The sequence below is a fragment of the Pongo abelii genome, chromosome 1 (genome assembly GCF_028885655.2).
Source record: "Pongo abelii isolate AG06213 chromosome 1, NHGRI_mPonAbe1-v2.0_pri, whole genome shotgun sequence".
NCBI classification, from domain to species: domain Eukaryota; kingdom Metazoa; phylum Chordata; class Mammalia; order Primates; family Hominidae; genus Pongo; species Pongo abelii.
In genome coordinates this window covers 35433055-35460659 of record NC_071985.2, presented here as the reverse complement: position 1 = coordinate 35460659, position 27605 = coordinate 35433055, and the positions used below count along the sequence as shown (strand labels likewise).

Below are 27605 nucleotides of genomic sequence, written 5' to 3'. Positions count from 1 at the left end.
GGAGAAAAAAAAAGCACTGGCTTTTTGTCTCTAAAAGGTCTGGTGATGCCCGTGGGTGAGAATCCACCCTTCACTCCCCAAGGCCCCTTGGCAAAGCCAGGCAATGAGTACAGGCAGCTCAGGCCCAGCTGCCCCAGATAAGAGGTGGCCCGTGTTAATGCACAGGCTTCCTCTGCTCCTCAGCAGGGCCTTCCTTTTCTAAACAGTCTCCCTTTAATGTTGGCGAATGTTGTTTTTCCATTGACTCAACATCTCGCCTGGTGGTAAGCCAGTGGGGAAAGTTGCAGCGGGGGAGGGGGAAAGTGGGAGAGAGTGATGCCAAAGCAAAAGAGTGGGACGGTCAGCCAGGTTTCCAAACAAGCTAGACACCTGCTTTGGAAAGACAGTGACCAAGCCTAGACTTCTGGCTTCCTCTTCACTTTGATCAGCCTTTTGTTCCCTGCGGGTCTGTGATTGGCTCCCTGCCCATCCCCTCACCACTGCCCCCTTCACTGGGAGCTACTTCAACTTGGAAACCATCAAAAATTCATAACTTTTCTCTATGAATGTAACTGTCTTATCTGAAGAAAAGGGAAAACAGTTATTGGAATGCATGAAAGAAGAGAAAGGAATTCTAAGGAAGAGAAGATGGAAAGAAAGTAAGTGAGGAGAGGAAAACTGGAGAGAAAAATAAAGAAAGGGGAAAAGAGGATAGAGGAATAGAAATTAAAGGCAAAAAGAAAAGAATAAAAGGATAGAACAAAAAAATAAATAAAAGGAAGGAGGGCAAAGGAGAAGGACTACAGAAAAGTGAAGTCCAAAAAGGGAGCTTTTTTCCCAGAAGCTCAGTTTCTCAAGCCACAGGACCTTTCCGGGGCTGAGTATGAAGAACAAGGGCTTCTCTGGGCAACCCCAGGTCAAGGGGCATTTTCAAAACCAAATCTTGATTAGAGCCAGCTAAATGTTTTGACTTGAAGGAGACACTGAGGATTATAAAGCAAAATAGAGCAGCATGAGTAAGAAAGAAACAGGAAAAGAAAGAAAATTTTTTTACAAAAACTCATGGGGACACAAAGGGAATGATAGAAAACACTTCTGAATCAGCTAGTCATCTACTAACAAGCTGTAAAGATCTCCAATGACAAGTTGTCACATTAGTTTAGTGAAACTGAAGAAGTACTTATCCCCTTTCCTGTGCTTAATCTCTCCCTGCGTGCCACAAAAACATGCTACCACGTTTAATAGGATTAGTTTCATTCACTTTCTCCCCCCACCCCTTTTATTTTTTACAATTCTATTTTCAGCAATACAGGGATCCTTGAATTCCATCGACTTCCTGTGGTGCACAGCAAAACTTGGCATACATGGTTTTTACCCTTTAAATACTTTATTTTGAATGTGAAAAATGTAATTTAACTATTTCCTATCTTCCCCCCAATAGCCATAGCTTGGGGGTGTGGGGGCAGGTGTTGATGGTAAAAGGGTCAAGGCAAAAACAGGGTTATGGAAAAGGGCTGACACAGCCCAATCCCTGCGGAAGCTACTGCCCTGAGCGAAATTGCTCTAGCTCAGACTGCAGGCAGAGCTGGATTCCAATTCTGGCTGTGCCACTTAACTGGCCTTGCGGCCTTGAGCAAGTGGTGAAGCCTTCCCCAGTCTCAGTTCCCTCATTCAAACATGGGGATAATTCGTCTCTTGGCTGTTGGGAGAATTACACATACTATACTTTATTTCCTCACTTCTAAGATTCACTTTTTCTCATATCTTATGTTCCTGAAATCAATGTCTCACAATCCATTGTGCACTTAAGATCCTCGTATTTTCCTTTTCTCCTAAAGGCCATCTTTAAATGGTGTGTCTTATAATCTACGACATTTTGGAATTAAGAAACGGGAATTGTGGGGTGTAAAGCACCTGTCCCAGTCCTGAGGTGTAGCAGTGCTCAGCAAGTGCTGGGAGTATCCATCGCCGCCCATTTTCACTATGCCTGCTGCCTCTTTGCCGCATTCCCACGGAAAGATCACTTTGGAATAGGAGAGAAGAAGGTGCTGACACTTTTGCCCCTCGTCCAGATCCTTCTAGACTAGAGTTTCTAATTGAGGTTTCCGAGATCTGCCTAAATCAAACACCGATCATAACTGCCCATATTGGGTCAGAACCAAAATCCTTCAGTCCACTCTGCTCCTTCAAAGGGTCACCAACTGCCATGCTTAGCAGTGTCTTGCAAACAGTAATTATCCGATGAATTGAAATATTCTGTTTTCTTTGAGTCCACTTTGGGTTAAGCACCCCCTCCCGCTCTCCCCAGCACCGCCATCAGAAGATTAGCAATGGGAGAGAAGGGGATGAACTCTCCTGATGGTGGTGGGAAAAGGACGGTGGGGCAGGGAACAGGGACCCAGAAGAGCGAAAGGAGCAGCAGGGCCTAGGGAGGGGACGGAGGAAGATGGAGCTGGGAGGAAGTAGGAAGCTGGCGTGAGGGGCGCTGTCGAGGCGCTGCAGGGGGGCACACACCGAGGCGCAGCCCGCACCCGCAGTGCGCTGAGAGGGCGCCGGGGACCCGCACTGAGAGTCAAGGCAGCCCCGCTCCCCCACCCATAGCGCCCCCCGGGAGAGAGTCCTGGACGCACGGCCCCCGAGGCTGTGGGTCCAAGTCCTTCAGCCAACCCGGGATTAGCGAGCCAGACGCTTCAAAAGTCTAGGCGAAAGGAAGCCTAGACGCGTCGGCCTTCGCCGGGCTGGAGCAGCTGCCAGATTTAGCCTCCCGCCTCGCCTTTTCTCCGGCCTGCCCCTCCGCCCCTCAAACGACGCTTCCACACGCCCCCTCCCCGCCTGTTTCCCGGGCCTCCTCCGGGGAAACTGGCACTCTTCGCCCACCCAACTCCCCTCCACCCACCTCCCCTGCACCCCCCAGTTCGAAGTTCCCCCGACAGACCCCACCCACACTCGCTCCCCCTAACTCCACTCCCTTGCCCCTCCCCCCACACACACAGCTACACACTACCCCTGTCCCGCCCATTCACACTCTGCAGACACACTCCCCCCAACTCACCCACCAACACCCTTTGCCACTCGGCCTTTGCCCCCTGTCCACCTACAGGTGTAGGGAATAGGGAGAGCTCTTTCCACTAGGAGGGTGCTTGGGGAGGAGAAGCCAGAAGTTGCCATCCATTTTTGTACAGCTTGACCCCAAATATGTTTCTCTCTAGTTTTTGGGGGGCGCCCTTTGTTTGTGTCCCCTAGAGTCACGGACTTTTTCCACCTAGGTACAGAGAAAGTAGCCAGAGAGCAGGAACCTTCCACACTTGCCCAAAGACCACGGACACCAGGAGGACAGGCATCTAGGGGTGATGCTTCCTCTTTCCCTCATTCAGAGAGTGCAGTGCCCCCACCCCGATCCTTGGGGTCCATTCACTAGGGGCTGGGCCCACCGACGCCCCACGCTGGCAATCCCTTCTTTACTTCCCCCACCCCCAGGAATCTACGATTACTTTATCTCAAGCCTTTTGAGGGTACCAGCAAAACACCTTTCTTGGGATGTTTAATAAGCTGCTCACAGGCCTCTGCAGTTGAAAAACTGTCAGCCCTCTTGAGCTGTTGTTTGCTGCTTCAGCCCGTTCCATTTTCTTGGCTTTCTTCCCCCAACTTCTGCAGTCACAGCCGGGCATGGCACCTTCCTGCCTAGCTTCCTTTCCCTTCTCACAGCTGTCCTTGGCTGGCTCTCCCCTAATCACCTTGGGGTATGCTTCTATTCATTGGTTTGAACATAACTTTATGAAAGGTTATATTTTACTTTACATGGATTTGGGGGAGGTTGTTGAGTCAAACATGTAAAAACATATAACATATGATCTACATTTGCTTTTGTTTTACCTAGGAATGTTGTCTTCTTATTTTTTTTTTCCTTCTTGTTGTTCTCTTTTGAAGAGAACTTTTTGTCCTGTGGTTTCATTGGTCTGACTGGCCGTTTCTTTAGGAAATGCTTGCCATCTATAAAGCAGGGAAGGTGAAAGGGCCAAAAAATGTGGGGGTGGGGTGGAGGAGGAAGCAGACTTCAGATTGGTAAATTCCCCCCTTTGCCAGTAGGCCTGATGGACAGTTCTAGGTCCAAGAGCACAGGGCCTAGCTTCCAAATGTGCCAATTATAATTTATTTTATGGCCTAAAAGATGGGGGAGGGGAAAGCATGTAAAGGTGACAACTATGCATGAGCTAAAATGTGCATACACATACATATCCCATGACACTCCAGCTGGCTTCACCAAAACGTTGGGGATAGGGACAGGTCCTTATAAGAATACATGTCAGCTCGAGTGTACACAGCACACATTTGTGGGCAATATACCTTCCAAGTATTGAGCACTAGTCATGTGCTGAACAAGTTTAGTCATGTAGAAGTCTGTCAATAAATCTATGATTTGGATATTATCCCCACTTCACAGATGAAAAGAACTGAGTCTCAAAAAGATTAAGTAACACACTCAAGGTCACAAAGTCAGTAACAAACCAGCTGAGCAGTAATTAAAGACACAGGGTGACCCCTAGATTCCCAGGTCCTTCTTCTGATTACCTCACTGGGGTGGGCCCAGAAGTCTTTATTAAAAAAAACAAAAAACAAACAAAAAAAAACGCTCCTTCGGTGATTCCAATGATTCGTCAGGTCTTCGGAAGCACCACTCCACATCAAACCATCCCACTATTCCTGACACCAGCCTTGCCTCCAAGCAGCCTACTCCACGTTGGACAAAATATTTAAAACATATTTAAATAGCAATTTCGAAAAACTATACAGCATATGGATTTTCCTTTTGATCTCAAAATGATGACAAACAGACACTTAGATACTTCATAAAAGAAATATTACCAGAAAAATTATAGAAATCTGGCTTTCAACTTCATCTTGCTCTAATTTAAACAAAATGCAACTTTCCAGTTACTCTCTCTCCAAATGCATCCAAACTGGGAGCGTCCTTCTCTTTTCGCTGTGTCAGGCCGGCACCTATTTTATTTCTAGTCCACTCCTCACCCTGAATAAAAGCTTCTGGTAAGATGGACAATATGGAAAACTTCAGTCCTATCACCAAAGCCCCTGAAAATGGAGCACCCCTGAATTCACACCCTTGACATGAAAGACCAAAGAGAGGGAAGCTGGGAGTAACGGCCAAACATCCTTAGAGTAATTGACAAAAGAAAGGGGGTGGGCAGAAAGGGAGATTTCCATCCCTTCAAACGTGCACGCCCCTCCCGCGGACCCGGGAGGGAGTCTCCCCTCCCAGGTCGAGCGCGTCCACCGGCTGTCCCCGCAGCAACAGGCGGGCGGCGGGGGAGGAGAGGCCGCGGGGGCAGCGCAGGCCTGGCGGCGACCGAAGTCCCCAGCCACCACGACGTTCCCCGGCTCTGCGGCGCTCCGGGAGCAGGTGGTTGCCCTCTGCGTCCCGGGCGTGCACTGAGCCCAGGCTAGCTGAGCGAGGCTGCAGCCCCTGCGATGGCCCAGGAAGAGGCAAGTGCCACGGGGCCAGGGCGAGGAGGGACCAGCAGGGCGGCCTGGACCCCCACTTGGCCGCGCAGGCAGAAGGGGCGCGCCCTCTGCGGAGCGCCGCGCCACGGCAGCCGCAGCATCTGGCGCTCGCTCTCTCTGGCCGGAGAGGCCGCGACACCTAGCGCGGGGCCGAGGCTAGGAAGGGCGGGCCGGGGAGGGAGGAGGGCACTGGGAGGAAGCCGCGGGCGAGGAAGCCCCGCTCCCGCCGAGTGCCTGGAGAGGAGATTCCCAGCCTTCCTGCCCAACCCGAAACTTTTCCAACACACGCAGGCGTATTCCTCGCAGGATTCGGCGGCCCCGAGTCGCAGTCAGGGAGGAGGCTCGGGAAGCACACGTGCCCTGGCACACTGGAGGAGGTACACAGGCACACCAGGAGGGACAGGGCCTCTTGGGAGGCGGCTGAGGGCGTGAAGGCAGCAGGCGGCCACACATCCGAAAGGGACTCCCTGCGAGCGGGATCCAGCGCTTAAAACCCTGCCACAGCTCGGAAGTGTAGCGGTGCCCAGAGACTTTGCGTAACTTTGCCCACTGCGCCCCCGCGTGCAAAGGCGTCCCCTTCACACTAAGCCTCACCCCACCCCACTCCCCTTGAGTTGCGGCCCAAGACTGCCTTTGTACTTAAGCGACAGCAAAAGATATGTGGATTTGAACCAAAGATGGTGGGCAAGAGTGTTGTAAATTGTGTAAATTCCATTCGCGGGCACCCCCAGATACGTAGGGAGAGCACCCCTTTCTCCCCGAAGGCATCCCCTCCGTTTCTCTCTGCCTTTGGGTCTCCAGCTTCTTTGCTACTATGGACTGAAGAAGACAAAGCACAGCCAAATCAATGTTTTGGGTGTTTTTGTTTTTGTTTGGTTTTTTAAATCACGGCCTCTCCAAATACTAACCCTCAAAACGCTGGGTGGGGTTGGAGAAAGGCAAGTTATGTCAGGGAGCACCCCTCGGAAGGCGCGCGCGCGGCCTGGCGGGTTCCTCGCCTGGCTCTGGGCAGCCGGGCGGAGTGGCTGGATTATGTAAGTAGCAGCCCTCCATGTGCTCACCACCATCTGTTAATATCTTGGTATTGGAAAGTTCGGTGCCTGAGGCAAAGCCAGGGTTGGCGGCAAAGAGCTCCCAGCCTACACTTTTCTACTCCAGGGCAGGGAATGTACTTCCCTTTGATTGTTTTCGCCCACTTCCATAAAATCAAGTAGTAGTGTGTCCCTTCAATCACTGACAACCCCCTCATCCCCGCGGGTGTGTCTTTGTGGGCGAAGAGTGATTTTCTTCGAGGTCAACTTATTATAATGAGCCCTTTCGATGAATTTATATTTTCATGACAATTCTGCGCTCTTTAAAGCAATGTGGCAGACTCTTATTTGGGAGTGGGTTCTTTATCATTTTAAAAATTTATTTCTGCCAGCACCCCTGGATCCAAATTCTTGTAAGGGTTATATTTCAACTTCTTTGGAGTGATTGGCTTCTGTTTACTTAGAAAGCTGTTGGTTAAACAAACATCACTCGGGAGGCTTCTAAGCAGTGGGGTTCCCAGGAGAGAAAACGCTGCAGCTGCTACTTGCTACAGATCTTGTGGCATTTCACTTCTCCCCCATTCAGAACAAATCCAGGTTGGGCTTGGCGTCACACCGAGCACAGGAGATGAGAGTGAGAGGCCGTCAGTCAGTTTTGCCTCTAGAAAGCTTGCAGCAGGAAGGCCTGCACCCTGGGGTTGGTTTTCCTCTCTTCCCTTCTTCAGGGTGCTGATAGTGATGGTGGTAGTGGTGGCGGTGGTGGTGGTGGTGGTGGTGGTGGTGGTGATGGTGGGTGGCTGACCTGGAAGTCCTTAGGCATCCTTCTCCAAAATCCACGTCCACTTTTGCCTCTCAACTGAATCTGGTTGTAATTCTCAGAATTGGTTTGTTTAGGATCTGATAACAGTTGTTTGTAAGGTTTTAAATTACTTATACACACTGTCTTCCCTCCTGCCCCCACCTAACCGCTTTAAGAACAGGAGGCGTGAGCATACACCGAGCAAATGTCAAGGCGAAGTGTATTTAACCCAGAACCAGATGCACAAGTGATAACTGCGAGTTTGTCTAAGAACACACAGATCACCCTTCAGATAAATAAGTAAATGCAACCTGCACGGATAGAGTTCGTTACAAGACCGGTCAGAACTTGCGTTAACTTCTAAGTTACTGGGGTTGTGTTGGAAATGGGGCAGAGGGAGGAGTTGTCTTAACCCTAGGCTTGGCGGCTGGTTTCAGAGATGGAGCCAATATCTAGGCGACTCCTCGTCTCCAGGCTTCTCCCCTATCAGAAAACAAAGCGGGAGTCGCCTGAGATAGGGGGCTTGGACCTCAAGTCTTGCTCCAGGGCCGCCCGAAACCCAGGAGAATGCCGCAGCTCTAGCAAGAGAGGTTGCCAGGAGCCTGGCCTGTACGGCTCCCCGACAGTAGAGAACAGGACACGGGACAGGGCTGCGCCGAGGCAGCTCACGGAGCTGGGCTGCGAACCGATCTCGCTCGCCTAGCGTCGCGCGCGCTCCTGTTTCAAGTCGCCGCTCCTGCGCCCTAATGCGGGCTGCGAACCGCCGCGGCAGAGCGTCGCGAGCCGGGAGCCTCCGCCGCCGAGGCTGGGGGTGGGAGAGCTTCCTTGTTCGCCAAGCGGGTTACCCCGACCTCGACTCAGGCCTGCTTTTCCCCACGGCGTGACACAGGACTTACTGGGATTCTCAGGGAACTTTTCCCGCCGCCAGTTCCCGGGCGTGGTGTGTGCAAAACGTGCATTCAAGCGCTATGTGCAATTGACACAAACTTGTGGGCTAAAGTGCAAGCCATTTTTTTCGCGTTTGAATCTTTTTCTCTGTCCCTGCCTCCTTTCTTCCCCCTACGCCCCCCTCCTCCTTCTCTGCTCTCCGCCCTTTTAAATCTCAAACTGAGCAGATGGTTTTAAGGTGTGGAAAGGTATATAGCCCTTACTCCTACCAGTTTATTTGTGGGCTGGCGCTAACTTATATGTACAAACCAAGATTCTGAAAGAAAACTAGTAGGACGAAAAATAAGAAAGGAAGTAGCTTTGATCCATTCTCAGATCCCAAGTTTCCCCGCTCAATACACCCGCTTACCTCGAAGGGACCCAACCAATAGAAGCATTATTCCATCCTGTATCTAATGGGCGTGTTGATTATTTCTGCTCCCAGCCTAAACTGTCACGTCCCGGTTAGAACACCTGATACAACAGTCAATAGTTGGAGGTGTGAGTGGTGCGTGTGCGCTCCTCTGTGTTGTTTCCGTGACAGACGCGTGGGGGGAGTGTGTGGGGGCGGCAAAAGGGGAAAGAAGAAGGCTGGGGATGCTCCCGCAACCTCTTTTCTTATCGCCGACACCTAACCTGACCGACCTAATTTTTTTTCTCCTTTTCACTGTTTGAAATTCGTGCCAAAAGTTTCCTGCCGGGATAGACTCGGACATACTAACATCGCTATTCTTATTCAAAGGGAGAGCTTAATATCCTCTTTACGGTTTGGTGAATTTGAGGCTGAAATTGTAAATTCCCTAGGAAGGAGTGTGTGTGTGTGCGTGTATGTGTGTCGCAGAAGACATTGGTAGTGTTTGGCCAGTGTACTTGTAACACACCTCATATATACCCTGTTGTCACGACACAGCATGATTCAACCTTTGATCTGATTAAATTTGAGGGACACACGAAAACTACTTCTCCTCCTACTTACAAAAATGAGTGTCTAATAGACTATGTGTGAATGTTTCTGCTTCGCAGCTCTTGCAAGTCCCAGCTTTTATAGGATCTTTAGGTCATAAACGCGGCTGCTTTATTAAAAGCCGTTTACTGTGGCCGGTGAAAGGGACGTTCTAGCTGCGGCTGAGGCTCGCTTGCATTTGTAACTTGCAAATCCCAAGGAGATCTTTAAGAGCCACATTATCTAAAGAAATTTTGCTGGTTATTTTTCAAGCAAGAAATGTCAAACCAAAGTAAATTTTCTAGGGCTTTATGTTAGAGCCTGATATTTAAGCATTTGAAATTTCTTGCCTAATAAACTTTAAAGTTTGTTGCCCAGGCGTCAAAACTGTGTGAATCCTGTATTGGGCAGCTTTCTTTGGTCTTTCTGGGGCGAGTGAATTAGTGAAGGGTAATCGCCAGATGTTTGCAACATATATATTTTTACAGGCTGCTTTACCTACAATCCAAATAATGTCAGAGGTAACCAAGGGTAAATATTCCTCTTCCTAATAATTTGGACTGGAGATTAACTGGGACTCAGCCAATGTTGATCTTCGTCTAATAACAGATGCAGCGGACCCGATGTGAAACCTCTGGCACCTATTATTTTAATACCAAACCTACCTGTATTTTATGTCCACCTCCCCTTTAAAAGGAACCAAGGGTGACACGTATCCTTGACACTACCTATGATCGTTTAAAAAGTGGAATGATTTGCAGATCACCCCCTCCCTCCTCCTATGCCACCCCCACCCCTAAAACCCCCACTTTTTCTCCCGTATACTTTTCCGTGCCTTCCTCCACCCAAGTCGGAGGAGCGCTCACTCGCTCGGCCACTTGGCGAACTCGATCAGCTGTATCTGGGAAATGAAAAAAGAAAAAGAAAAAGAAAAAAAAAAAAGGACCTGCGTCCTGGAAGAGCTAGTGTGAGCCGGGCGCCGCTCGCGCCGTCTCCCGCTTTGCATAGTGCCCGCAGATGGCTCGCTCCGGCCCAGGCGCGGCGATCCAGTCGTCCCGAAGCAGTGGCAGGGTGGGGGTGGGGGTGGGGGCCGGGAATGGAGGCCGGGGAGGGGGAGCGCAGGGCCCCTCTCCCCTCCTCTCTTCCCAGCCCCTCACCCCCACCCCTTTTATATTTTTTTTTCCTCACAAGTTCTCTTGCCTTGCTATCCCCCCTTGAATCCGAAGGCGCCTCGCGATTGGGTGCTGGGGCCGGGTACGTCAGATAGACTGTGACGTGCAGTCTTCCTGTTTCCTTCAGCTGTGTCTTAAAGTAAATCTTGTTGTGGAGCGGAGCCCTCAGCTGAGGGAGCGCTCTGAAATAATACACCATTGCAGCCGGGGAAAGCAGAGCGGCGCAAAAGAGCTCTCGCCGGGTCCGCCTGCTCCCTCTCCGCTTCGCTCCTCTTCTCTTCTTTACCCTTCTCCTCTCCTCCTCTGCTGCTCTCTCCTCTCCTCCGCTCTTCTCTCTCCTCTCCTGCTCTCTCCTCTTCCCTTTGCTCCTCTTCTTTTCTTCTCCTCTTCTTCCCTCTCCTCGCCTCTCCCCTGCTCCTCTTCTCTCGTCTCCCCTCCCCGCCCGCCTCTCTCTCCCCTCTCCCTCTCCCACTCGCCCCGCTCGCTCTCTCGCTGTCGCACAGACTCACCGTCCCTTGTCCAATTATCATATTCATCACCCGCAAGATATCACCGTGTGTGCGCGCGCGTGTTTTCCTCTCCCTGCCGGGGGAAAAAAAGAGAGAGAGAGAGAGAGAGAGAGATAGAGAGAGAGAGAGAGGCTCGGTCCCACTGCTCCCTGCACCGCGTAAGTATCTTCTTCTTCCCCTCGTGAGTCCCTCCCCTTTTCCAGAATCACTTGCACTGGCTTGTTCTTGAATGAGAAGGGAAGAAAAGAGCCTCCCATTATTCAGACCCGTGTAAACATTTTTCCCCCCAGGAGAAAATGGTGTTATTTAAATGAATCATAATAAAATAGCCTCTAAACAGTTTCCAAGCGGGAGCCTCCGTGGAACTCAGCGCTCCGCTCCTCCCAGTTCCTAAGAGTAAGTGATCCGCTTGGCTTTTATTTCTTTTTCCTGCTGGTGGCTGGGGGTGGCGGTGGCGATGGGGGGGAGGCTGATGTTGCTGGACTTGTCGCTGATCTTGTCACCTTTTGTGTACTGTTTCTGGGGTGTGAGGAGGCGTTTGCTCCCTTTCCTTCTTTCTCCTGCTCTCTCTTCTCAGAAGAGAGGACCGCGAGGGGGACCGGGTCGCTTTTTTGTTCGTGGAGATCCCCGCTTTCCGCCAAACCCCATCCTTCCGATCTCCCCAGGCTAAAACTCCGGGGCCTGTCCCCTCGTCCTTTCTCTTTGTCTTGTTTATTATAGCTGCCTTTCTTCCCGGCTCTTCCAATTTGCTTGTCATTTGCATACCTTTCACTTCTCCTTTTTTAACCCCAGCAGAGGACCGGGAGCTGGGAGGAGGAGAGAGGGAGGTGGGGGGGGGGGGGGTGGGGGGGGCGCTCTGTTACTTTCGTCTCAAAACGCTGTCGAAGCCGAATTGTGGAAATCGGGCTTGGAGCGGTGCGGTGATGGGTCCCGGGAAACTCGCGCGGCGCCCCTCTTCCGAGCTCCTGGACCCAGGGCTGGGTCAAGTTGAGTAGGGTAAGGCGGCACCGGGAGGCTCGGGGGGTCGCGTGGCGGTGGGATTGGGGCACCAGCACGAGGAGGACCGGAGGATCGCGGTCCGGGTAAGAGTAGGGGGTTCTTGGGCAGCAGAAATGGGAGGCGATGTATCTCTCAGCCATCGCTGGCAGACTATGGTGTTGGGCAGCTTCGGTCTGGTCTCGTCAGGGTGGTACCTACCGTTTTGCCCCAGTTAGGAGGACTGGGGAGGGAGGACAGGAGAGGTGAGAGTAATTGTTACTGGGAAGACTAGTGAGGAGGGCGGGAAGAGGGAGGGAAGAGCTGCTATCTTGCCTGAGCAGACCAGGAGGGGGACGCAGGGGGCGGGGGGAGACATCACCCAAAGTCCAGTTTAGCAAGTTGTTGGTTCTTCTGGTGTGTCAGCCCATTACACCTCCTGCTGAAGCTGAAGGTTGGTGGAGTGATGGAGGGTGGGGATGGTAAAGGAGGAGTAAGTAGCTTTCCACAGACTCCCAAGTCTCTGGCCCCTTCCCAGCTTCTTGGGAAATTGACAGCCCTCCAGGAAGACAGAGAACAGAACTAGAAGGAGGGGTGGTGCTTAGTCTTAAATAGCTCAAGGAGGCAGGTTGGAGTGTGAAACTGCTGTTCTTGGCAACCCAGAAGGCTACTCTGCCTGGGGGAAGGCCGGAAACTCACCTGCTTGTTTTTATTTTTCCGAGAAGGTCTGTGCTTTCTCCTTGAGCTTATAAAAACAGAGGAAGCACAGGGTGGCCTCCTCGCAAAGTCAAGGCTAGAAGACTCCCTTCTTCTGTTCTCTTTTCCACTCATGCCCTCCCTTATTAAAAAAAAAAAAAAAAAAAAAGAACTCATTTCCTTTCCTAAACTAGGTAGGCAGAAATCTATTAGCAGAGTGCGCATGGGCAGGGCCTGACAGGTGTGTTGTGTCAAGAAAGACAGGTGCAAATTTCCTCTGTGTCTGTGTGTGCCTGTACAGCTCTAGACCACAATGCTTGCTCGAGGGTTGGAGAGGTTTATGAATTTATGGTTGTCCTGGTTAATAGGATTGTCTGGGCTAATGGGAATTGGGCTGTTGTTCTTTTGAGCCCTGCCATGTGAGTTCTTGGGGTGGGGGCTGGGGGCAACTTGGTATGTGTTTGTTTATTTTTCTTAAGGATATTGGCAGACTACTGCTGAGGCTGTGTCCCAGGCTTCTGTCTGCCAGTCAGCCCAAAGCACCCCCACTTTAGGCAGCAGGTGGAGGGAGACTGACTTTTCCTTTGCTTCCTACCAGTTTATGCCTATCTCCCAGGTCTGTGCTTGGCAGAGAGAGAGAGAGAGAGAGAGAGAACTGCCCTCTGTGTGTGTGTGTGTGTGTGTGTGTGTGTGTGTGTGTGGTGTATGCTTTGGATAGCAATGAGTGGTGTGTAACTGCCAAGAATTCCAAAGTCAGTTTGAAAGTGTTACTGTTGTTAAAGCTTATCTTTTTAAGCATGCTTTCTCCTTGCCCAGAAAGAATAGGTATGTACATAAACTCTTTCAAGTCATATGTTAAATAATCTCATAAAGTAGACTGAGCCTGTCATTGTCCCAGACATGTGCCAAATGTCCTAGATATGAATTTGATGGAGAAAGAAAATCTCAAGTACATGAGAAGGTAACTGTGCTTTTCTATTCTAATGCAAGATGTGAGAAGTCAGTTCTGTAGGGAGTTTCTTGCAAGAACTTCTGAGTATTTCCAAAATGAAATGGGTTTTTTGTGTTGAGGGAGGAAAACGAGAGTATTCATATTAACTTATCCATGGGTTAAAACATGAACATGTATATATAATAGTAAAATAGGTGAAGCTAAGGACTGTGGCTTGATGTGTGAGGAAAGTTGTTGGGAATTCAATGTAAGCACTATATCTGGCTTCTTAAAACTTGACCTTTTAAAATTATCTTTTAACAGGCTACTTCTGTAGACTGAGTTGCATAGGAATAGGTTAGATGGCAAATGGTTTTTGGTCATTGGTTTTGTGTTTGGGTGGTTATTGTTTCCATGAAAATGAGATCGTATGTGTCATTTATTCTGTAGACTTCAACATTAACATCCTCCTCCCCCCACACACACACCCAATACTTTCCTTGGATACTTTTGAAGTTCTTTGGTAATTAAAATGTCATCTATGCCTATGTTCATTTGCTTTATTTTTAGTAGGGGTTATCTGTGCTTGGCACTTATTGATATTTTATGTGTCCATTATGCAGAATTCTATTTAGTTTAATCACCACCTTGTGGGAAAAAAAAGTCATGCATACATAACATGCATCTTTGTTCTCACTTTATTCATTTCCTAGCATCATTCCTCTATAAGCAGCACATGCTATCTTAAAACCTAAGCTGGCTTATTCTATAAGTTGCCAGACTTCCTCTTTATTTGTTTAAAACTCAAACAGCCTTCTTTTCATGAATGTCTTATATCATTTTAGGGATTGTCTTGAATTTGCAATGTTAATATAAGAAGTTTAGGTTTCAGATTAACAAAAGAAATTATAAAATGTGACTGATGTTATAATATGAAAATGGATTGTGCATGATGTATCATTATAGGATTTTAATTAAGTACCTGTGTAACTTGGAAAGGACATATACATAAGGAATTTCTCAGACTTATTGCCTGTGCATTCTCAAAGGACATTTAGAGAGTTCAATTTTCTGCAAAAAGAAAAAAGTGTATTTTCTTAAGATTATTTAGCACTCTCTCTTATTTACCTATCTGATAAGTTGTTAGTTTTTAAGCAAGTAGAAATTAATATTTTAGGCATGTCTCAGAAAATGTTCTGTGTTCATTTTGCAGGTGAAAAATGTGTGGAATTTTTGATAGGATGGGAGAATCTTAAATGAAATCTTAAATTATTTGAGAAGTATATTATGACAGGAAATTTAAAAACATGATAATGCAATCTTAGTTAATTTAGGTATTAACTTATGTCAAGTGAGTTCTTCAAAATAAATTTCAAAGGTTTTCTTAACCTGATAGGGAGCAGAAATATCTCCAATATCTCTGAAGAAAAAGTTGCTAATTAGCAGAAACAAATTCTTGAATGTAGTGAAGGGGACAATTTAATGATTCAGGGGCTACTTAAATCAGATCATCTGATTTTTCCCCTTTGAATCACTAATTTCCAGAATGATTTGAAATATTCTTTGTTAATGATATTCTATTTGAAATTTCATAAGCAGGTTGACCCAAGTAGATTAGAGGCCCATCCAAAGATGATTTTCTAAAAGAAGTCAAGTGTAGGCTTGCACAATTTCTTCAAATAATTTTATCAACAAAGACAGATCATCTAAATAATCCAAGCAGGAAACCATGCCAACCTTACACTCTCCCTGCCTCATAAAAGATTTGTCTGAACTATCTGGATAATTACCATAATGAAACACTTCTTTGTCCAGAATCTGGACTCCAGATAGATGCAGTAAAAGTTGAATCCTCCTCCCTGAAATAACTTCTTTATTAAAGTAGAGCACTTAACCACTTTATACTTCACATTGCAGTGTTCCTTTGAAATTCTTTACTGAAAATTCTTTCCTCCTAACCTTAAGTCGTCAGTTTCCTTAGAATTTTCCATGTTAAAGAGAATGTCAGATAATTCAGGTATTTAAAGAAGACTCTTTTGGAGTAGTTAAAACCTGTTTTGATTATACCTCGATGTTTATTCTTATAATATCTTTTTCTGGGAGGAATCTGCTATGTTAAGATATGCATTGTATAAGAATACTAAAGCATTTGTGTAGGTTATATGCCAAGTGATGCAACAAAATATTTAATGATGAAAAATTCTATATAGACTTTCACATTAATTAAAGAGGGGTTTACAGGAATAGAGTAATTGTATCCGATCAATAATACATTTGGGTTCAAATTCTCATCAGTATTTTTCTGCATCCTTGCTGATTTGGACATCCACCAGTGTTGATCAAAAGCTTCATATTGCCTAGTGAAACTGAAAATTAATGTTAAAATGCAAATATGATACGCATCAATAATAATTGCAGTTGAAACATGATGGCTTAATACATATCTTGAGAAATAAAGGAGTTTAAAAAATATCAGTGATAAAGTCATTCCATGGCTTCCTTTAAATTCTGAACTGGAATATCATGGAAGCACTTGGAAAATGTTTTTAAGAGATTTAATTTATATTATGGTAATGTAACAGTACATTTTCTTATGTGGTAAATATATTCATATAGATATCTTGTTTATGAAATGTGATGCTAATAAAGTGCTGTGTCAACCAGTTATTATTATTTAATCATGTCTATAGCTTCCATGGGTTATGGTTCCAGTGTATGCTACCACTATACTTTTATTTCTAAATTTAGATCTAAGCTATATGGAGAGATATATTTATTTGTGCCTATTAATATAATGCCTTGTCCTGGATTATATAATTTATCTTATTTTTCCCATTTGTTTTGTCTTATTTGTTATGTTCCAGCTGGACATTTTACAACAAGACCTAAAAGTATTTAAATTCTTTTAGCCCAAGACAGATACAAATCGTTATTTAATATAAAAATGTTGACTGAAATAGAATTACAAAATGAGTTTAGTTTGGTGAATATCAAGGGAGTTATATCTTGTTCTTAACAGACTCCACAAGCATTTCTTTCCACCTTAGGAAGAGCACAGCCCTCCTCTTGGCTCCAGCATGGGGCAGGGATGCAGCTGTTGATACCTAGGCTAGATGAGAGGAAGTGCAGTTGACGCAGAGGTAAATGGCAGTTGGAAAAGGAAGGATGCCTGGGGATGACCTTGTGCTCATCAGCAACACCAGTCTGTCCTTTCCAAGCCTCTGTGGCAGAGGTGCTCTTCCCATAGCAAGGATGGCAGGAGGAAAGTCCAGTTTGGGTGTTAAGGTGAACAAGGAGAGAAAAAAATACTGCAAAAAGTTTGTTTGATGTTTTGATTGGAGATCCATGTGCTTTGCAGGTGATAGTCAAGAGAAAATGATTTGCATACAAATAGAAAACATATAAAATTTAAAAATAAGGGCAATAAGCTCTATTCTGGGGAAGGTGATATACACACAGAAAAAAGTCTTCCTTGTAACCACCCCCCATGCAAGTGTTTCTGTGATTAACAGAGCTTTGAAATGATTCATCCTCTTTCTTGTCTCAACCTCTTCTTGTTCTTTCTGTCATCTGACAGCTAACCTGATTTATCAGATCTAATGTGTTTGTGTAGTATTTGTCACTGCATTTTTGTATTCCTGAAACCAATTTTATTATTAGTGTTTGAAAGGATCTCAATCATTCTGAATTCAATTTTGAACCCAATGTTGTAGTTATTGAGAACTCCATCTCCATTCTAAGTTCAGGAAATTTTATCCTGAAGCATGCAAAAAGTATTTCATTCTCAAGCATGCAAAATATATATATATAAAGAGGTATCATTTTGCTTTCATGATACCCTAAAGCAGGCTCTTTTAAAATGTTTTATCTTTCTATAGAAACCAGGAGCAAAGATTGCATGAGGAAATCACTGTCACTTAAAAAAATATACATATTGTTGCCATCTAAGCATTGAGCATTTTCTTGATTTTTACAGGTTATTTCATGCTGAAATTATGCCTATTTGCATGGATAGTCATTCTTTAAAGCTAGCCACAGATGCAGTCCTAGGGAGCACGTAGATGTTTTTACAGGTGAACCGAAAGAGATGGGAGCCGTTCCAGACACTCTGCACGCTGCCTTTGGCAATGGACCCTGTTATTGTGAAGATGTGCTCTGTTAAGCAAACATGAAGTTTAATATTAGATAAACCCAACGTGAAAAAAAATTTTCATTCTCTTCATAAAATGTTAATTATAAACAAAAAGATGTGACATCTTATATGTCTACAAAATTTGAGATTAGCATCACTAGTTAATAAGTTACACAATATGTCAAGTGCCTTTTATGAAATGCAAATAAGGATGTTCTCTTTTTATATTTTGTTTCCAAGAAACAATGGAAGTTCATATACAAAGAAATATTTCCCTTTCTCACACATTTGATGGACATTATTTTCTTTCTTCTTTATAAATCTTCTTTCAGTTTTTTCTGTTTTTTTCCCCTTTAATTTGGCACAGGAAATAAGCTTCACAAATTATGTATTTTAAAGAGTTTCTTTGGGCATTTGACATATTATTTTGGCAGATTTAAACAGAAGGAAACTAGTCCTGAAGATATATTTCTCTTTATCTAGGTCAATAATTTATTATTCCTCATATTGATTTCTAAAATGTGGTAACATCCTTGTTTTGCAGTGAATCCAACTTTGTAATAATTTGTCATTAAAAGGACATTATGAAAATGTATAAATATTCTTATAGTTACATTAAGATATATCAACAGATATCATCTTCACGTATGATTTTACAAGTAAAAAATGCATAGCTAAGCTAAATAAGCAGACTTGTAAAATGACTATTGTGCATTTATTTCAATGCTAAACTGACCATTTATGTTTGAAAGATGCTGCTGCTAAGGGTGTTCTCCTTACCATTTTACATATGACAAAAATATTTTAAAATTCAAGAATAAAAGCTCTCTATTATATATTTGTATTTATTTTAGAGTTCTTTTCCTTTAATAGCATTAAAACCACAATAATTGTAATGCAGAAATGCAATTTTTCATGTGAATTTCTCACAGCCTCAAAATTTAACCTTATTTCTTAAGTATAGTGCACTTTCATCTTCCTTATTATATGAATCTCAATGCCCAAAATTTAATCAGTTGGTTGTCAGAGGCTGTGTTCTTATAATCTACTGTTTCTTCTGAAGATAAACAGTATCATTTTAGGCATTTGTGAAAGAGAATCATATTACTGGTGCTTAAGCAGTTTTTGCTTTATTTTTTTTTTTAATCTTAATCCATCTTAAACCAGTGGAGCAGAAATATTTAAAAATGTTTCATTTCAAGCAGAGTGCATAATAAATTGCAATAATTGTAATGTGCCATAAATCCCAGAGCCTATGCATTTTGCATTTGATTCAGGATTGAGGTCAGGAAATTTGGAGAAATTTAAAGAAAATGATTCATCAGTCCTTTTGTTCTGTTGGCCAGGGTCCCGGGATTCTTGAGCTGTGCCCAGCTGACGAGCTTTTGAAGATGGCACAATAACCGTCCAGTGATGCCTGACCATGACAGCACAGCCCTCTTAAGCCGGCAAACCAAGAGGAGAAGAGTTGACATTGGAGTGAAAAGGACGGTAGGGACAGCATCTGCATTTTTTGCTAAGGCAAGAGCAACGTTTTTTAGTGCCATGAATCCCCAAGGTTCTGAGCAGGATGTTGAGTATTCAGTGGTGCAGCATGCAGATGGGGAAAAGTCAAATGTACTCCGCAAGCTGCTGAAGAGGGCGAACTCGTATGAAGATGCCATGATGCCTTTTCCAGGAGCAACCATAATTTCCCAGCTGTTGAAAAATAACATGAACAAAAATGGTGGCACGGAGCCCAGTTTCCAAGCCAGCGGTCTCTCTAGTACAGGCTCCGAAGTACATCAGGAGGATATATGCAGCAACTCTTCAAGAGACAGCCCCCCAGAGTGTCTTTCCCCTTTTGGCAGGCCTACTATGAGCCAGTTTGATATGGATCGCTTATGTGATGAGCACCTGAGAGCAAAGCGCGCCCGGGTTGAGAATATAATTCGGGGTATGAGCCATTCCCCCAGTGTGGCATTAAGGGGCAATGAAAATGAAAGAGAGATGGCCCCGCAGTCTGTGAGTCCCCGAGAAAGTTACAGAGAAAACAAACGCAAGCAAAAGCTTCCCCAGCAGCAGCAACAGAGTTTCCAGCAGCTGGTTTCAGCCCGAAAGGAACAGAAGCGAGAGGAGCGCCGACAGCTGAAACAGCAGCTGGAGGACATGCAGAAACAGCTGCGCCAGCTGCAGGAAAAGTTCTACCAAATCTATGACAGCACTGATTCGGAAAATGATGAAGATGGTAACCTGTCTGAAGACAGCATGCGCTCGGAGATCCTGGATGCCAGGGCCCAGGACTCTGTCGGAAGGTCAGATAATGAGATGTGCGAGCTAGACCCAGGACAGTTTATTGACCGAGCTCGAGCCCTGATCAGAGAGCAGGAAATGGCTGAAAACAAGCCGAAGCGAGAAGGCAACAACAAAGAAAGAGACCATGGGCCAAACTCCTTACAACCGGAAGGCAAACATTTGGCTGAGACCTTGAAACAGGAACTGAACACTGCCATGTCGCAAGTTGTGGACACTGTGGTCAAAGTCTTTTCGGCCAAGCCCTCCCGCCAGGTTCCTCAGGTCTTCCCACCTCTCCAGATCCCCCAGGCCAGATTTGCAGTCAATGGGGAAAACCACAATTTCCACACCGCCAACCAGCGCCTGCAGTGCTTTGGCGACGTCATCATTCCGAACCCCCTGGACACCTTTGGCAATGTGCAGATGGCCAGTTCCACTGACCAGACAGAAGCACTGCCCCTGGTTGTCCGCAAAAACTCCTCTGACCAGTCTGCCTCCGGCCCTGCCGCTGGCGGCCACCACCAGCCCCTGCACCAGTCGCCTCTCTCTGCCACCACAGGCTTCACCACGTCCACCTTCCGCCACCCCTTCCCCCTTCCCTTGATGGCCTATCCATTTCAGAGCCCATTAGGTGCTCCCTCCGGCTCCTTCTCTGGAAAAGACAGAGCCTCTCCTGAATCCTTAGACTTAACTAGGGATACCACGAGTCTGAGGACCAAGATGTCATCTCACCACCTGAGCCACCACCCTTGTTCACCAGCACACCCGCCCAGCACCGCCGAAGGGCTCTCGTTGTCGCTCATAAAGTCCGAGTGCGGCGATCTTCAAGATATGTCTGAAATATCACCTTATTCGGGAAGTGCAATATCCTTTTATTTTCCCCTCGAGGAAAAAAACAAACCAAAAAAGGTTTCCCAAAAGGTTGGGTTTACACAATATCTAGAGTAATGTAGATTAGTATCTTCTTAAGAAGGCAACCTTTCCCATTATTCAAAGGAATAGGCTTTTATCAGCATGCGTGTGCCATTCCTGATTGCAGAAAACCTTAAAACTAAACCAACATCTTTGCAGCTTCCACAAGTTGTTCACTGCCTCGAGGAGCTCCTATTTAATATGTGCTTTCTCAGCAATGTTTTTTTCTGCTGTTCTTCCTGCATTATCTTCTTATCCCTATCTCTTAAAAAAAAAAAAAAAAGTAGATTCAGAGATGAGAAAACAGTCTCATTGTAAATACTGATTGAATTCTTTCAGATATTTTTTAAAGATGATAAGTTTTATAACAGAATAAGGAGAAAAGTCAGTTTTCAGATCCCTAAGATCCCATAAGAAGAATTCTCAGTGTAAACCATCTGCAAGGCTTCTGGTCCGTTTGAAGACGTCCCGATGAAATCTTAGGAAGAGCACTTTATAAGTGGGAGGTTGAGGAGGAAGAAAAATGGATGTGGGTGGGGAGTTAGAGTGTCTCTTTCATCTTTAAGTGAGACTTTTTTTTTTTTTTAAGGAAATATACAGGTACTGATTTATTCAGACAGCATCGGTCTCTCTCTCTCGTTCACCCAAGGTCTGTTCTTTGGGTCTGGTGCAGCTGCCTCTATGCATGATTAACCTCTGTTCAGCCATACACAGAAATCTTTTGTCCCAACATACACAAAGCAAATTATTTTGGAAAGCGAGAGAGCACAATTAAATATAAAACTCAGCTGTATTCGACTTAAAAATGGCTCTTTTTATGATTCTTTTAAATTCTGAAACTGACTTTTATGTAGAGATAACAGTTATATTTTTTTCATTAGGCCTATCCCAAACTCCAGCTATTTTTAACTGAAGATTTTTTTTCTCTCTGTATATCGGTTCTTTCTGTAAATTTTTAAAAATCTTGTGGTCGTTGGTCTTTTGGGAGTAGTAGAATAGTAGCATTTGGGGGCAGGTGGAGGCATGTTTCTTATATAATAAATAACCAGATGGATATAAAATTTAGCAATTAAGTTGGCTGTGACTAAATTTAGGATTTTGAGCAATTGTCTTGATGACTAGAGATTGACATTTTCGTATCTAAGCCCACTCCAGAGGGTGCCACGTAAGTGCAAAGTCCCAGCTATGAGTGGAAATATGTTTTCCTGGTTAGTGGAGATCGTACTTCAAGCCAACTCTCAGGATAACAGTGTAGATTTCTGATAGGGTGAACTACTAGGTCCCTAATCATGAGACCTGCTTGGGCAGTTAAAACACGGAGTCTCTCTTATACTGAGCAAGAGGAGAAGAACATTGTAACAGAAAGGGAAGAGAAAGATGTGGGAGATTTCTACATATATGTAGAAATGGAGTTTTAGTTTGGTTGTTGATTTCACTTTGACCTTTTGAAGATCTAAAATTCAATCCCCCAGCCATGAATCAAAGCTGCACCAAGCACCATGACTTACATATTATAAGCAGGCAGTAAATATTGATCAAAATGATTGGAATATCGCCGTTGGTGATGAGAAAAGCAAAGTAAGAAGACACAATGGCTTGAATGGTTTTTGTGCCCTTTGCAAAAAGAGCATCTTCAGAGGTTCATGTAAGGCTAATGTCTAGGGCTAAGACCCCATTGCACCCCAGAGATCTCTTAACTTCATTTTGAACCAGGTAGTTGTGATAGTGGGTTCTCTCTGTCTCTCTCTCTCTCTCTCTCACACACACACACACACAGACACACACACACAGAGTAAAGTGACATGCATGCCAATTTTGGTGAATATTTAAAGATTTAATGCCAGGTTTCAGAACTCCTATAAGTCCACACTAAGCTCTTTAGTTCAAGATGCCAGTTTATGGTTTTTCTTTAAATTAGACTTTTCATTTATAACCAGATCATTATAATTATGGCTGTGCTTTTTGTTTTTAGTCTTCTAGGAAAAATATCTTTTAGATTGCTTTAAGTGTTGGCTATGTTCATTGTCTCAACCTCTCCAAATCCCCGGAGGAATTTTGAGGATTTGAATTGAAAGAAGTTCCTTTTATTTTGATACATATCAAAGGCTTTAAAGAAAATATACTTGCTTCTTCTTCAGAGGCATGACTTCTCCTTTCTTCTATCAACATAAGTTTCTGTTGAGCGGTGATTCTGTTGGGAAACACCCGTGTTCATATGAAATGTTAGTTGCTCACACCCAGAATTCTTTCTTTCGTATAGCTAAATAATGTCGGCCTCTCGTGTCAATTAGTGATTACATTTTCCACCTTTTGGCCTTCTATGCTCCTATTCTTTTTCCCCCCTCTACTGTTAATACGTTGCACTTTTAACCATTTATCTCATTGGTATATTATTTCTCAGGAAGAGTAAGATAGGCAAACAACCTTTTCTATAGTTCCCACAATTCTGAAACCAGTGAGGATCTGTTTGTTTGTAGAGAGATTGGGCCCACTTTTCTCCTGTCTCTACCTCTGTATGGCAGTGTGTTCTTCCCTTGATTTAACTGTTAGTGTGTAAGCAAAGTTCTCAAGCTTTTACTTTGAAGAAATCTCTGGGAATCACAGTGAGTGATGTCTTACTTCAATTTTAGGGATACGGGGCCATATATGAACCTGTTCTACAGTTATTCTTTGAAAAGATCAATAGAAATGAGCAGAAATGCAATGAAATGATACCATTGTGATTGCTATTATTATGTTTTTATTTTTAGTTCATGGCTTTCCAAACTGTTATATATAATTTAATTTTTCAGGAACAATTCTCTCCCACTCCAAAAGGTACCATCTGTTTTTTGAACAAAGTAGCTAAGATAAGAACTATTAAGAACACCAGCTTATCAGATCAACCCATTCTACATTCACTACATTAAACATATATGTTCTGTAGGATAGAACACACTACCTCATTATCCCGTCTAGTAGAAGGGAAACAGTGAATGTGTATGCAAGTTAAACTGATTTTCAGTGCACCTGCTCCAAGGGCTCATGTCTTGGATTTTAAAAATATGTTCAGTATCTTTGCAAATGAATCTGTTTAATCAAATATTAAGTTTTATTCAAATTCCAAAAGAAACAGTCAGCCAATTGCTTTTCTTCATGATGTTCCTTGTCATTCATCCTCTTTGCATCTCAAGAAAAATAGCCTTGTTTAGGCCCCAAACATTTGCATGCACCCAATTAAAGCACAAGAGGAGTAGTACAAGCCCTTAAGATGTGCAGGTGAAGAAATTGAGCCTGTTCTCTGAAACAGCCGGCTTTTTCTACTCAACTTTTAGGGAGAATGTTAGAAAGACTTGAAGTTTAGAAAGGAAAATGGTTTAGTAATTTGAAATTAAAATCCAACCAGGAACCATAGATTAGAAATGAATTTCTGAAATTTGAAATAATCCACAGAAATTGATCTTATACATTTTTAGAAGTCTTGTGGAGGCTATAGTACTTATATTAGCTAGAGCGAAACATGTAGATTAAAGACTAAAAGACTTTGGGCTCCTAAACTATCCCCCTCCCCTGAAAAAAATTATAAAGTAAGTAAATTTAGAAAAAAATTTCCATACACTACACAGCCCTACGATTATGGTGAACTTCCTAGTGGGAGTAACAACTTGCTCTATCACTATCATTATGTGAGAGAGTTTAGATCTTTTCTCCCCATTTTAGTTTCTAGTGGGAAAACCTCTTAGAAACTTAGCAAATTAGGGAATAAGGCAGAACTAAAATTCTTTAGGTTTCAAATGTTTTGGAAAATGTAAATAGTCTCAACCCATTTGCTGGGAACTGCAGCACGTACAATCTCTAGCTACAATCCAGAGTTTAGCTGGAAAAAAAGAATTTTCTTCCTCCGCTTTCACAGCCTATTATTCTCCCATTTGCCTTTTTGCTGCCTCCGCTGCTCCTCCCGTGGCTGCTGTTTAGGTAAGGTTATATTGTACTTGGTAAACAGACAACACTTAGATTCTCAGGTTGTTTGAACACTGCTTTACGTTCAGCTGCAGTACCCTGCTTCTCTGATCTTTTATATTCCCGAGCAGATGTCTTTCATTAATTTATGGATTTATCATCTTTTCTTTTTTTTTTCTTTTTTCTTTTTTTTTTTTACACCTGGCAGCTGTCTCAAGTTTCAGCAGTTATTGTCTATTTTGCATTACACATAGAATTGAATGTCATCTGTCTTCACAAAGCTATGGCTAAGAGAATTGAGGCACAGCCACATGAGCTGCTGGGACAGATCTTGTTTGCGTTCCATCCCCCCTCACCCCACTCCCCTTTACCTCCTTAATATTTATTTGTGCTCATTTTCTTTCCTGGCCTTGAATGGAGCTTAGCTCGTGTTCAGTACAGCTGTATGTTTACTGAATCTATTCCATCATGAGTCATTGTGCGTGTGTAAGTATCCTGGAAACAGCTAGTGCTTTCTTGGAAGAACAGTTGCTTTTCAGCACAAGCACTTAAAAGGGAAATTAACCAATTGGTCAGTTCAGATTTATTTTGAGGAGAAAAAAAGGATTATCTAACTGTTGCCTTTTAAATGTTTCATTAGTTATTTTTAATAGTTTATTAGAAACATATATTTTATGGGAATTTTATCTTACTCAATAAGCAAGAGATAAAGATTAATTCTGTGTTCCATTTCAACTGATCAGTTCCAAGTATTACCAACAGGAAACATTTTAAAGCAAAAATGAACTTGAGAAATCCAAATCAGAATAATTTTTTGTTAGATAAAAAGCCTCTAAATACTGATCAAAATAAAACGGATATTTTACTGTTTTTAGATAAAAAGAACGAAAACATCTTAGCATAATTTAGATGTATTAAAAGCTTCAGGAAGTTTGGGTAGCTCAGTGCCCATCTAAGAAACACAGAAAAACACTTTGTATTTTGTATGACACCAAATTTTAAAAGATTTGCGACTTCCAATTAAATGCATGACGTTGTCTTAATGTAGCCATCTGAAAGAAAAGATTAGAACCCAGATCTGAGAGTGTCTGTCAAAGTTTGGACTTGCCTAAAACTCTTATCACAAGGCAGTAGCAGACAGCTTGCAACTATTATTTCACTTATCCATTTGGACAGATGGTCCTGAAGTGTGCTGGGCTCCTTTAGTCTTCTGTATCAGTCTAATGGAGGTTACTGGAGGGCCTTTCAGCCCTCTCCTTGGCACAAGAAGTATGTCAGTCATAAATTATCGTCTTTGTAATCATTAAGGATCTCAAACAAAAACACAAGTTCAGTTAAGCTGCTTTGGCTTACAGATATAAAATCAAAATTTCTTTAGTGTTTATTTTCAGTTTAACAACAACAACAAAAAAAAACCTGCACTACTTAACTTTTCTATTTACAGACCAAGGTGATCTTTTTAAAATTGCATGGGATATTAAAGGGAATGTTAATTGAACAAATTGTCAGCAGAATATTTGGTTAAACACCCTGTTATAAGTAGTCAAGAGCTTATCCATATTAATTTGATTATGCTTCTCTAGTAACTTTCTGGTTTCCCTCCATTCTTAAGATTAGTCATGCTAGACTTGATGAAGGTCATTTGGAAAATTTTACCTTTCCTAAATATCTGTGTTTATTTGACATTTTTGCCTAAGGGGTGAAATTTTTGTTGGGTAGTTGTGTGTGTGTGTGTTTGCACACACATGCACACTTTCTTTTCTTTTTTTTTCTTATTTTTCTCAGACACTCTTCTAAGAGAAAATCCTTAGAGAAGCTTCTAGGAAGGACCCTTAATTGACCTTGTGGGGGACCACATTGATTTTCTCCACGTGCATCTTCATTTCTGATAAATTATAAAGCCATTAATTTGCTGAGGAAATGGCAGGGCCAGGCTGCGGCACAGATGTGACCAGAGCCATCCCAGCTCTGAGTCTGCTGAGGAGTGCCAAGAATCTGGGGGAGAATCAGGAAGCCTGGATTGTTATGGTTAGCCTCACATTCTCTTGGGAACTGTTTTAGTTGCTGCTGTTTACAGATCTAAAAGGTAATGATGTTTCCAGATAAATAGGCCTTCTTATTTTGGGTAAGTGGCCATTTATTGATCTGCTAACCCACATGTATTGATTTGTTAGCCCCAACTACTGCGTCACTCTCAAAGGAGTTAACTATAAATCCAAGACAGGCAAATTGTATTTGGTTTTGGACCATTGCTTTCACAAAAGCAACAGCCCCCTCCCTGTCCTCTCCATGCCAAAACTACTCTTCCCAAGTTTTAGCTATTATTTAAAAGGAAACAATTAAAAGGATATAATAAGATAAAAAGCAAGTGAGTCAAGATGCTCCATTAGATTAACACTAAAAGGTAAAATGTGAAACTTGCATAACAGTGTTCAAAATAATGCATTTTATATTTTCATGTACATTAGTAGAATAATTTGCTTTAAACTGCAGAGTGTGGAGAGAAGAACAAACAGAACTGTAATTGCAAGGAAGAGAAAAAACCTCTTATGACAAGAGTTGTATAGTACATGTTGGGTGCATTTGTCTCCTTAGCAACAAGTGAACGTATAGATAGCCTACCGACCTAAAGCAAGGAAAATACTTTGCCATCCTCCCCCTAAAGTAGCCAAGATTCTGCAACTCAATTTTGCATCCTCACCATTGCATGTGGCAACCTCTAACAGGCGACGGTCACTGAGCAAACGGCAGCAAGTTAGCAATGGATGCCATAGCCAGTGTCATATACCTTCCAGCGCTCCCATGGCAGCTCGGTGGACCCCCAGACTCTATGGAGGTGGGGACTGGAGGGAGGGAGGTGGGAGTCCTT

General features: G+C 43.9%; 1 protein-coding gene across 3 annotated transcripts in view; it reads left to right on the top strand.

Annotated features, from left to right (window-relative positions):
* Nucleotides 1-10491: 10491 nt before the first annotated feature.
* The window catches only part of PROX1 (prospero homeobox 1), a 51508-nt gene continuing 34394 nt past the window's right edge, over nt 10492-27605 (top strand). The window contains exons 1-3 of one of the 3 annotated variants that reach the window (XM_063725230.1): nt 10495-11035; nt 11168-11273; nt 18958-20749. In XM_063725230.1, coding sequence (XP_063581300.1) covers nt 19025-20749 — 1725 coding nt within the window. In that variant the 5' untranslated portion in view covers nt 10495-11035; nt 11168-11273; nt 18958-19024. Of the gene's footprint in view, nt 11036-11167; nt 11274-11743; nt 11874-18957; nt 21070-27605 lie in introns of those variants that run through there. The other 2 variants (XM_054520506.2, XM_054520518.2) reach the window with 2 other exon arrangements.